General features: G+C 61.5%; 1 protein-coding gene across 1 annotated transcript; it reads left to right on the forward strand.

Annotated features, from left to right (window-relative positions):
* The first annotated feature begins 573 nt into the window (after window positions 1-573).
* Window positions 574-2,476, forward strand: LOC116463963 (C2 calcium-dependent domain-containing protein 4C). Its single transcript, XM_032147255.2, has one exon. It carries the CDS (start codon window positions 574-576, stop codon window positions 1,837-1,839), a length of 1,266 nt encoding a protein of 421 aa, XP_032003146.1. The 3' UTR covers window positions 1,840-2,476.
* The last annotated feature ends 8,372 nt before the right edge of the window (window positions 2,477-10,848 follow it).

The raw sequence follows: 10,848 nt of genomic DNA on the forward strand, positions 1-10,848 counted from the left end.
CCCACCCCAAGCGGAGTCGGGGGAGGGTTGGGGGGGACACCGGGGAGTCGGCTCGCTGCGCTCTCGGCCCCAGACCTGCCGCCCCTCCCTTCCCCCACCCCGAACGCCTGGCCCTGCAGTCCAGGGAGAAGCCACAGGTGGGTGGGAGCTGGGGGGGCGGAGCTGGGACACCCCGGGGGTCCACCCACATCCGTGTCTTCCCGTGGGACTGAGCGCGGAACCCTTTGGAATGAGCGCTGAGATGCTCAAAACCGGAGTGGGGGCGGGAGAGGGGCCAGTCTCCTGGGAGCTCCCCGGAGAGTCAGAGCGCGGCCCCCACCCCCCTGGGCTTGGTGCTTGGAAGTTAAGCGGGATCTCTCCGGAAAAAGGAGGGGGAACCCGCCTCCCTCCTGTCCTGGGCCGCCGCGCCTGCGCGGGACGCCCCCAGAGGACCCCCTCCACCCCCATCCCGCCGGCAGGCCCCAAGGGAACAGGTGCCCAGGGCCCCCTGCCAGCCGCCCCCCACTGCTCCTGACCCCTGCTTCTCTTCCCAGACGCTGCAGCCCCTGTCCGGGCCTCTCTCCTGCCGCCCCCATGAGAAAAACCAACATGTGGTTCTTGGAGCGGCTCCGGGGGTCTGGGGAAAACGGTGCTGCCCGGGGCGTGGGGAGTGAGGCGGGGGACAAGGCCTCCAAGGGGCCCCTGTACAGCAATGTGTTGACGCCCGACAAGATCCCCGACTTTTTCATCCCCCCCAAGCTGCCCTCGGGCCCCGTGGAGGGCGAGGGACAGGCCGCGCTGGGCCCTTCCACGTCGGAACAGAACCTGGCCTTTGCGGGCCCCCGCCAGACCCCGCGGAGCCCCCGGCTGCCTGCCAAGCTGGCAGCGGAGGGCAAGAGCCTGCTGAAGGCAGCCACGCGGCACGTGATCCAGATCGAGAGTGCCGAGGACTGGCCGTCGGGGGAGGCCGCTGACGCCGAGCCCCAGGCCCAGGGTGCCATGTCCCTGCCCTCGGTGCCCAAGGCCCAGACGTCCTACGGCTTCGCCACGCTGGCCGAGAGCCCCCACACGAGGCGCAAGGAGTCCCTGTTCCACAGTGAGCACGGGGCCCTGGCCCAGGTGGGCTCCCCGGGTGCCGGGCGCCGCCGGGCAGCTGCCAAGGCCGACGGGGGCGACGGGGGCCCCAGGGAGGCTGGCGGGACCCTCATGAGTCCCGGCCGCTGCTTCAGTGGCGGGGAGAGCGACACGGGGTCCTCGGCCGAGTCCTCTCCCTTCGGGTCCCCTCTGCTGTCCCGCTCCGTGTCTCTGCTCAGAGGGTTCGCCCAGGACAGCCAGGCCAAGGTGAGCCAGCTGCGGCACTCGGTGGGCCGCCACGGCTCCGTGTCTGCGGACGACAGCGCTCCGGACACCAGCCCCGGGAGCCGGCGCCGCCTGACCCGCCGGGCGCCCCCGGAACCGGGCCCCGAGTCGGGCCAGGCGCGTGGGGAGCACACGGTGCACGTGGGCCCTCGGGGCAGCGTGCGGCTGCTGGCCGAGTACGAGGCAGGCCAGGCCCGCCTGCGGGTGCGCCTGTTGGCCGCCGAGGGCCTCTACGACCGCCTGTGCGACGCGCGCAGCATCAACTGCTGCGTGGGCCTGTGCCTGGTGCCGGGCAAGCTGCAGAAGCAGCGCAGCACCATCATCAAGAACAGCCGCCACCCCGTCTTCAACGAGGATTTCTTCTTCGACGGCCTGGGGCCGGCCAGCGTCCGGAAGCTGGCGCTCAGGATCAAGGTGGTGAACAAGGGCAGCAGCCTCAAGCGGGACGCGCTGCTCGGGGAGAAGGAGCTGCCCCTGACCTCCCTGCTGCCCTTCCTGTAGAGCGGGGACCTGCTCGCTGCCCGCTGGGTGCACAGGGCAGACCCCGGTCTCTCCTCCTGCACACCGGGTCCTGGCGGGCGGGTCCCTGGCTTGGGCTGGGGCTGGGCGGGGAGGGGCTCACCCTCAGGCTGGGCTGGGCCTGCTGCTGTAGCTGACGCGGGTTTCCTGGGCCACTCGATGCTGACTGGAGTAGTATTTGTCATGAATTAATTTCTTCTTTGGAGGAGGAGGAGGAGAGGGGGCCTCGGGGGAAGAGAAAGGGCCGCTTCGCGGGGCAGAAGGTCCCCCTTTGCCCCTCCACACTGCCTCGCGCCTTTCACGCAGAGTTCTAGAAGGAGGTTCTCAGGGGTCCAGGAATCCGTGCAAGTGGCCAGGGCGGGGCCGTGGACAGGGAGGTCACAAGTCTTGGAGCCCACAGTCTCCTTCACTGCACGTGTGTCTTCCTCCCCCACAGCCTGCCGCCATCCAGTTCCCACCCCGCGGAGAGCAGGGCCTCGCGGGGACACCAGGCCCAGGCTGTGCCCGAGACGCCCCCTCCCAGGGGTCAGGCTGGCTCTGGGAGACCCCAGCTTCCCAGGCTCCGGTGGCGAGCAGGGCCAGGCGAGGGTGCCCTGACGAGGGTGCCCTGGCGCGGAGGGAGCAGCCGCTGCCAATTGGAGCAGAGGAGGTCGTGGCAGAGGTCCGCGGGGAGGAGACGGCTCTCCTGGCCTGTTTTCCTCTGACACCGTCTGCACTGGCTTTTTTGGTACAGGCCTGTCTGGCCATTTCTGCTGTGGCGCCGGAGGGTCTTGCTCAGAGATGCCCAGAGAGCAGCCCTATGGCCCATCCGTCCTCGCTGGGGGCTGCCACCCCGTCGCCCTTTTGTCCAGCGTCTGCAGCTGGGAGCGACATGCAGTGATTGACGGCCGTGGCTTTGACGCCACGTGTGTAAATAGGTTGTGGCTACGGTGGGTGTGTCGGAGCCCAGGAGGCAGCTGGGGGGACCTGGCTGTGGCCTTTCATGCTGCTAGGTGGCTGCAAGGCTTCCATTGTATGGTTATGTGGGTCCTTGAACGATTTTGGGGAGGTTTCCAGCACAGAATGACGCAGAAATGATAAGACTCAAAGCGGGGGCCAGGCCAGGCCGGTGCCTTCACCTCTCCCGGCTGCTGGGGGGCACGGGGGAACCAGGGCACATCTGTGGCATCCTGGGACGTCCCTTGTCAGCCCGTTTGCCACACATTGTTCCTCTGGACCAGGGAAGGGTGGAGGAGCTGCTTCCCAGGACTGGAGGAGCAGCTGGGCCTCTGCTGCACGTCCGGTGGGACACACCTGTGAGCCCTCCAGAGGGAGAGTGCAGGCCCCTTCTGAGCCTGGTGTTGCAGGTGCTCTGCTCTCTCCGGAAGCCAGGGCACCCAGGGCGGAGGCTCCTCAGGCCCGGGAGGCGGAGAGGGTGCCCTGCATGGAGAGAGACGCTGGCACTCCCCGCCTTCTCTGATGCTCACCCCTCCCAGGGCCCATTCTCCCTGGGGTCCCCTGTTTCATAGCCCCCTGCACTGTTTGATATCTTAGTGTCTGAAGTTGACTGTGGGTAAATCTTTAAGACACTCCCCAACTGTGTTTGTTTATAAATGCTGTTTATAGTGCAATAAAGGTGTTTCGGGAATACGGGGGTGGAGGTTGGCTTCCCTGGCTGTTTAATAACAGAGAGTTCTGCCGTGAACTCCAGGGAGGAAGGGGGAGAGGATTCCAGATAGCAAGGTCCTTCTCGCTGACTTTCAGAATGCCCTCCGCATTCTCCTGCCCTGGGTGGAGGCAGGCAGGGGGCAGGAGCCCAGCCCCTGATAATCCACCTCCCTTGGAGCAGCAGGTCTGGATGCTGCTTCGCGATTCCAGCTCTGTGACTGCATGGATGTCAGGAAACAGGACTCTGACCCCACACGGTGCCTACAGCGTGGGTCCTGTCTCCCCTCAGAACCTTCAGACAGGACCCCGTCTCCACAGACCCCCTCCAGACATGGCCCTGTATCCCCCTCACGCCCCTCAGGGCAGGACCCCGTCCCCCCTCAGACCCCTCAGGGCAGGACCCCTTCCCCCTTCACGCCCCTCAGGGCAGGACTCCGTCCCCCCTCAGACCCCTCAGGGCAGGACCCCGTCCCCCCTCACGCCCCTCAGGGCAGGACCCCGTCCCCCCTCACACCCCTGAGGACAGGACCCGTCCCTGTGCTCTCAGCCCAGGCTGGGCTGCTCTGTCTGTCCTGCTGCCCATGGGGTCCAGATATCTCTGCCGTCTCAAATCCACCAGGAGCTTTTGGGAATTGGGGTTCCGTGCAGCCCGGCCTCCTGACAGTGGCCTGATGAGCCCCAGTCAGGGCCTGGGATGGGTTGACAGGGCTACGGGCGCCTTGTAGCCTCTTTGACCCCAGCCACTCATCCCTAGGCTGTGTGGGTGTGTGCGTGTGCATGCCAGGTACGTGCACATATGTAGCCATGTGCTTCTGCATGTGTGTGCAGTGTGACTGCGTGTGTGCCCATGTTACTGTGTTCATATGTTCGCCGTATATAACAGTGCCCCTGTGGCCAGGTGAGGGCCTGCAAGCACTTGAGTATAGCTGCCTGTGTGCTGGCGTATGCACGTGTAAGCACGTGAGCTGCCTATGCATGTGTAACTGCGCTTGTGTGTGCCTGTGTCACCATGTGTGTGCTGGCATGTGCATGTGTAAGCATGTAAGCTGTGAATGCATGTGTAACCCTGTATGCGCTTGTGTGTGACTGTGTCACCGTGTGTGTGCTGGCATGTGCATGTGTAAGCATGTGAGCTGTGAATGCATGTGTAACCCTGTATGCGCTTGTGTGTGCCTGTGTCACTGCTGGTGTGCACTTGTGTGTGCGTTTGTGCTCGTGTCTGGGCACTGCGGCTGCGCATGCCCTCCCCCCCCACTTCCAAGTGGGCGTCATCCAGGGATGCTGCACTGTGTGGCGTCTCGCCCTGCCTCAACTTGGCCCACTGCCCTTCAGCTCAGCCCCTACCCCAGGGGAGTCAGATGCCCTCGTTCACTCCTGGCTGTGGCCGTTTGCTGCCTTGTGACATTGACCCTGAGCGGAGTGAATCTACTGTTTGCACCTCCAGCATCCCTGGCACCACAGAGCGCTCGGCCCCAGTGGGTCTCCCGACCCTTCCTGAGTCTCCTGACCCTCAGGAAGGCCATGGGCACAAGCAGGGGGCACTCTGGTGCAAATTACAAAAAGATGCCCCTTCTTCAGAGTGGAGCCATTGTAGGGAACAACAGAGCCAAGAGATGAGGAGTCAGAAGCCTGGAGACATTGTGGACACCTGGTTCCAGCTATGCCTGAGGTCCATAACTGCACACCATTTCAGCTCAGAGGGTGGGCCAGTAAAGTGCCTTCTTTGCTCAAGCCAGCTTGTTTCAGTTTTTTGTTTTGTTTGGTTTTGTTTGTTTGTTTTTTGGAGACGGAGTCTTGCTCTGTCGCCCAGGCTGGAGTACAGAGGTGCAGTCTCGGCTCACTGTAGCCCCTGCTTCCAGGGTTCAAGCGATTCTCCTGCCCCAGCCTACCAAGTAGCTGAGATTACAGGTGCCCGCCACCACGCCTGGCTAGTTTTTTGTATTTTTAGTAGAAATGGGGTTTCACCAACTTGGCCAGGCTCGTCTCGAACTCCTGACCTCAAGTGATCCACCTGCCTCGGCCTCCCAAAGTGCTGGGATTACAGGCGCCCGCCGCCACGCCCGGCTGATTCATTTTTTAAGTTGACAGAACACTGATCCAGCGGGTCTCCCATCCCAAGAGGAGGTGTAACACCTTCCCAGGGCCCCTGCCTTGTGGCAAATCCTCTCTGGGGCCTTGAAACTCTAACGCTGGCGTGTGTGGGGAGCCTGCGGGGCGAGTTTCAGGCCCCACCTTCCACTTGGGGTGTGGCCCGGACCAGCGCGTGCCTTCTCTGGGTCTCAGGCTCTCCACGCCGAAGGCTCTGTGATGAGCCCTGGCGGCTTGTGTGCAGTAGAGCTCAATCCACAGGCTCACTGGGCGGAAGCCGGCACAAAATAGCGACGATAATTAATAGAATCACATCAGGGCCGTAATTACAGGCGGCCTCAGACCCACCCAGGCAGGGCCTCCCTCGGCCTCTCTCTGCTGCACCCACCGCCCCAGTGCCGGATTCAATTAAGCTTTTGTTTTCTTCTCAGCTCCTGGGGGTGGGAGGGAGGGGCTGCCCACGGCCAGTTCCCCTAACAGGAGGAGAAAAACGACTTCAATAAAAAGGAGGAGGCGGGCGGCGACCCGCGCACACGCTCCTCCCCACGAGGGTGGGCGATTCCCGCGGGCGGCACTGAGGCCTGGCTCCACGGGGACCACGGGCAGGCGACCGGCGCCCGAGCCTCAGTTTACCCTACCGTACAGCGACGTGGTCCCAGAGCCTCCCTCCAGGGTCACACGCAGGGCAGGGCCTGTTGATTAACCCTATCGTGGGTGGGGGGTCGGGGGGACCCGCTGAACCCTCAGCAAGACGCTGCCGACTGCCATCCACGGATGGGAAAACCGAGGCACAGAAGGCAAAGGGGCCTGCGCACACCTCCCAGCTGACAGGACAGGAATTCGGACCAGGGCTGGACCCACGCTGCCCTTCCCGGGTGGGACTGGACACCTGCATGCATGGTCGGCCCCTGCCCTCCGGCTGAGAGGGCCCCAGGGCCGCCGTGGCCCAACGTGCTATGCGGAGCTGTGCTCTGCCAGCCGTGGGTCAGAATCCTGACAAGTCCCTCCGTTCTCTGTGACTCAGTTTCCTCTGCAGCGCCCTGTACCCTCCCTGCCTGCTGGTGGGGCTGGGGTGAGCACTGACCCAGCACCCGTGGCACCCAGTCCCGGTCACCGGCTGAGCCCTGCTGCAGCGCCACGGATGAGACCCGCACCTTCCCCAGTGTGGTGAGGAACCCTCTTGTGCGGGGTAAGGTCCGGGCTTTGCCTTGGCTTTGGGAGGTGATTTCTGCCCTGCCTGAGAGGAGTGAGTGTCTTGGTCTAGGGCAGGGAGGGCCACACCAGCAAGACCCACCGTGGGACTCGGGAGCGCCTTGGTCCCACAGCGTCAGACCTCCTTGGAGCTTGAGGGCAACCCCGTGGCAAGCAGTCAATCAGTCAAGCCCCCACGAGGGAGTCCTCGTAGAGCTCTGGACGCCCAGGCTGCCGTGCCCTTTCCTGGTGGTCCGTGCGCCCTGTGAGTGTGCAGTTCTCGGCTTCCCGGGACAGGACCACGGGGCTTCTCCTGGATGCTGCTTTGTGTGCTGTTCCCCGGCCCATGGCACCTGCACCCCGGCACTGTGACAAACCCTGTGACGAGGACAGCTTGCTGGGAGTTCCGTGCGTCCTCACAAATCAGCAAGACTGAGAGTGGGCTTGGGAACCCCCGGAAGAGTGAGGGTGGGTGTGGGAACCCCGGGAAGAGAGAGGGTGGGTGTGGGAACCCCTGGAAGAGGGAGGGTGGGCCTGGGAACCCCTGGGTGGCTGTTGGGGCTGGAATGGGGGTACTATTTTTGGGCCACTGCCCTCTGACCCTTCAGCCTGGCTCATCCAACCCCCGGGCCACAGAGTCCTCGTGGCCTCCCTGGGAGTGTGCGCCTGCCCGGCCATGGAGACACGTGCCCCTTGCCCCCAAGCTCCCCTCTCACCTCCCTAACCCCTTTGCCTGTGGCCCAGGCGTCTCAGAGGCACCCACCCGCCCACCAACCACTGTGTCCCCACCCTCCCCTCCCACCTGGGCTCCCCCAGCCAAGCCACAGAATGCTCCTTCCTCATCTCCCAAAGTCACGGGGACAGCTCAGATCAGGGCCTGCAGCTCCCACACTCCCCACCGAGCACCCTGGGCCAGCCCCTCCCCCTCTCTGAGCCTCAGTTTCCCCCTGTGTAAGTGAGGTGCCCAGTGCACACTACCCTCTAGGCTTCCGGCGATGGCAAAATTGAGCTTTCAAAGCTCCCATTTCATAAACCTCATTCAGACCATGGGCCACCATAGGTCAAAGGTGTGTCCAAGTGTTTACTGAGGAGCAGGGCGGGACTGAGTTTTATACGCAGCAGGAGGAAGGAGGCACCTGCCGCTCAGGGACAAAACTCATCCGCATTTGTCAATCCCAAGCAGCTTCCGACCCCAGAGCCGGGACACTGGCAAGAGCGGAGGGAAGCGTCCACAGAGTGACCCCTGGGTGGCCGGGCTGGTCGAGGCTCTGGAATAGAACTGATCCTCTGGGCGATTCGGCCCCTCGGGGACATGGAGCAACGTCTGGGGCTTCTGTGGTTGTCACGACTAGGGGAGCTCCTGCAGTGGAGTGCGCGGAGGCCAGGGACACTGCTCAGCACCCAGCAGTGCCCAGGACGGCCCCACCCCAGAGAATGATCCGCTCTGATGCCCACAGTGCCTAGGTCCAGGATCGAAAGAGCAGGCGATGATATCTTTACCCCTTTCCAAGTCCTGGATAATTTTCCCAAACCTGAGGATGAAACCAGAGAAGGCGCATAAGCTGCCTAGCAAGGTGACTGCACACGGTGAGGGTCACACGTGTTGACAGCACACAGTGAGGGGTCACACGTGTTGTCTGTACACGGTGAGGGGTCATATGTGTTGGCTGCACACGGTGAGGCGTCACACGTGTTGGCTGCACTTGCTGAGGGGTCACACGTGTTGTCTGTACATGGTGAGGGGTCACACATGTCTGCACATGGTGAGGGGTCATACATGTTGGTGGCACACCGTGAGCAGTCATATGTGTTGGCTGTTCCCCTTTCCTTTGGTAAATGTGGACTGAGTGCTGCTGTGCCTCATCCTCGTGTCGGGGATACCACAGCTCCAGGGTGTCCCTGACATAATGTTCCCGGCCCCCTGCACTCTCCAGAGCTGGGACTCTCCCCATGGAGCAGTGGCCTCTGGGCCTGTCCCCTCCAGCCTGCTCCGAGCAATAGAAAGTGAAAGTGGGCAGCTTCCAAACCCAGGCCATGAAAAGGAGGCAGGCGCAGCCCAGGCCATGAAAAGGAGGTGGCCCAGGGAGGCAGGCGCAGCTGGCAGCCCTCGCAGGCCGCAGCCTCCTGGTCTTAGAGCAGACTCCCAGATGTCATGGAGCAGGGGCACCGTCCTTGGTCTGCCCGAGTTCCTTCCTGACTGAGGCTGTTTCTCATCAACAAGCGTTGGGGTGGATGCCTAGTCCGAGTCCTGCAAGCCTTGCCCTTGGAGGACTTCCTGGAAGAGGAGGCCAGAGGACAAAAGGGTTGTGAAGCCCCAGAGCAGAAAGGACTCAGCCCCAAAACTTTAAGGAGGCCTGTGGGTCACAGAGGGGGACTGTTAAGAGGAGTGTGGACTTTGTCCTGTGGGCAAAGGGCTTGGATGAATGTTTTAGGATGACCCGGCTGGGCAGCACAGAAGCCAAGGGGAGGGCAGGGCACTGGTGCTGAGTCTGGATGGGCGAGGCGGATGCCTGGCACCAGGGTGAGCAGAGAGGAGCAAGACACATTTGGAAGAGACCGAGGCTGCAAAGCTTCCAGGATGTGCGAGGACTAGGTGTTCAGGATGGTGGATGCGGGGGAGCCTGCCGAGTCCTGTCAGCGCGTTCACCTACCTGCAAGCCCAGGAGCCTCTGCCTTCCAAACGCACCGGGAACCTTCTCAGCAAGCAGGTGGAGCCGCTGAACGCAGCAGCACAACGCCTCTCAGCCACACTTGGTGGAACACACGGGGCAGCCCAGGCAGGAGGAATTCAAGAGGGGCCAACATGAGCCTACCTGCTGCCAGCAATGGAAGTCAGGATGGGGCCCCCGGGGCAGGGACCAGGAGGGATGAGGGGCCTCTGGGGGCCGTCACAGGTGGTGTTTTCATCGGAGTGGGGGCTGCTATGGTGAGTTTGTTTATAAATGTTCACTGAGCTCATCAGGACCAAGTGTGCAGAACACAAACTATTCAGATAACTCAGCAGCAAAATGACCAACAACCCCATTAAAAAATGGGCAAAAGACTTCAATGGGCATTTATTGAAGAAGACACAGAAGTGGCCAACAAGCACATGAAAACATGCTAGGCCTCTTTCGTCATGACCGAAATGCAAATCGAAACTATAATGATACCACTTCCCACCTACTGGGAGAGCTGTAATCAAGAATATGGAAAATAACTAGTGTCGGTGAGGCTGTGGAGAAACAGGACCCCTACACACTGCTGACGGGGCTGTAACGTGGTGTGGCCACCATGGCAAACAGTCTGCCAGTTCCTCAAAAAGGTAAACGCAGAAGTTCCACGCGGCCCAGCAGTTCCACTCCTGAGTGCACCCGAAAGAATTGAAAACCATCACTCAAACAAGCACTGGAGTGTTAACGTTCATAACAGCTCTAATTACATCATTCAAAACGTAGAAACAGCCCAAATGTCCATCGGCAGAGAGAGATGAACCACCATGTGGCATATTCGTACACTGAAATAGTACTCAATCACAAAAAAAATGGAGCACGGCCTTGAAACATGACACTCAGTGAAAAAACTCAGGCCAAGGATCTCGGTCACTGCAAGCTCCGCCTCCCGGGTTCACGCCATTCTCCTGCCTCAACCTCTCCGAGTAGCTGGGACTACAGGCGCCCGCCACCACGCCCGAGTAGAGACGGGGTTTCACTGTGGTCTCGATCTCCTGACCTTGTGATCCGCCCGCCTCGGCCTCCCAAAGTGCTGGGATTACAAGCGTGAGCCACCGTGCCCGGCCAGTATCTGCTTATATTTACATGAGATGTCAAATATAGGTAAATCCAGTAGATTTCTTTTTGAGATAAGAAGAATGTTTTGGGAGGCTAGACATGGTGGCTTGTACCTACAATCCTAGCAACGTGAGAGGGTGAGGCAGGAGGATCCCTTGAGCCCAGGAATTGGAGGCTGCAGTGAGCTGTGAATATGCCACTGCACTCCAGCCTGGGCCAAAAAGCAAGACCCCAACAACTTATTTATTTATTTATTTATTTATTTATTTATTTATTTATTTTTGAGACTGAGTCT

Source organism: Hylobates moloch, unplaced genomic scaffold, assembly GCF_009828535.3.
Source record: "Hylobates moloch isolate HMO894 unplaced genomic scaffold, HMol_V3 SCAFFOLD_104, whole genome shotgun sequence".
Classification (NCBI taxonomy): Eukaryota; Metazoa; Chordata; class Mammalia; order Primates; family Hylobatidae; genus Hylobates; species Hylobates moloch.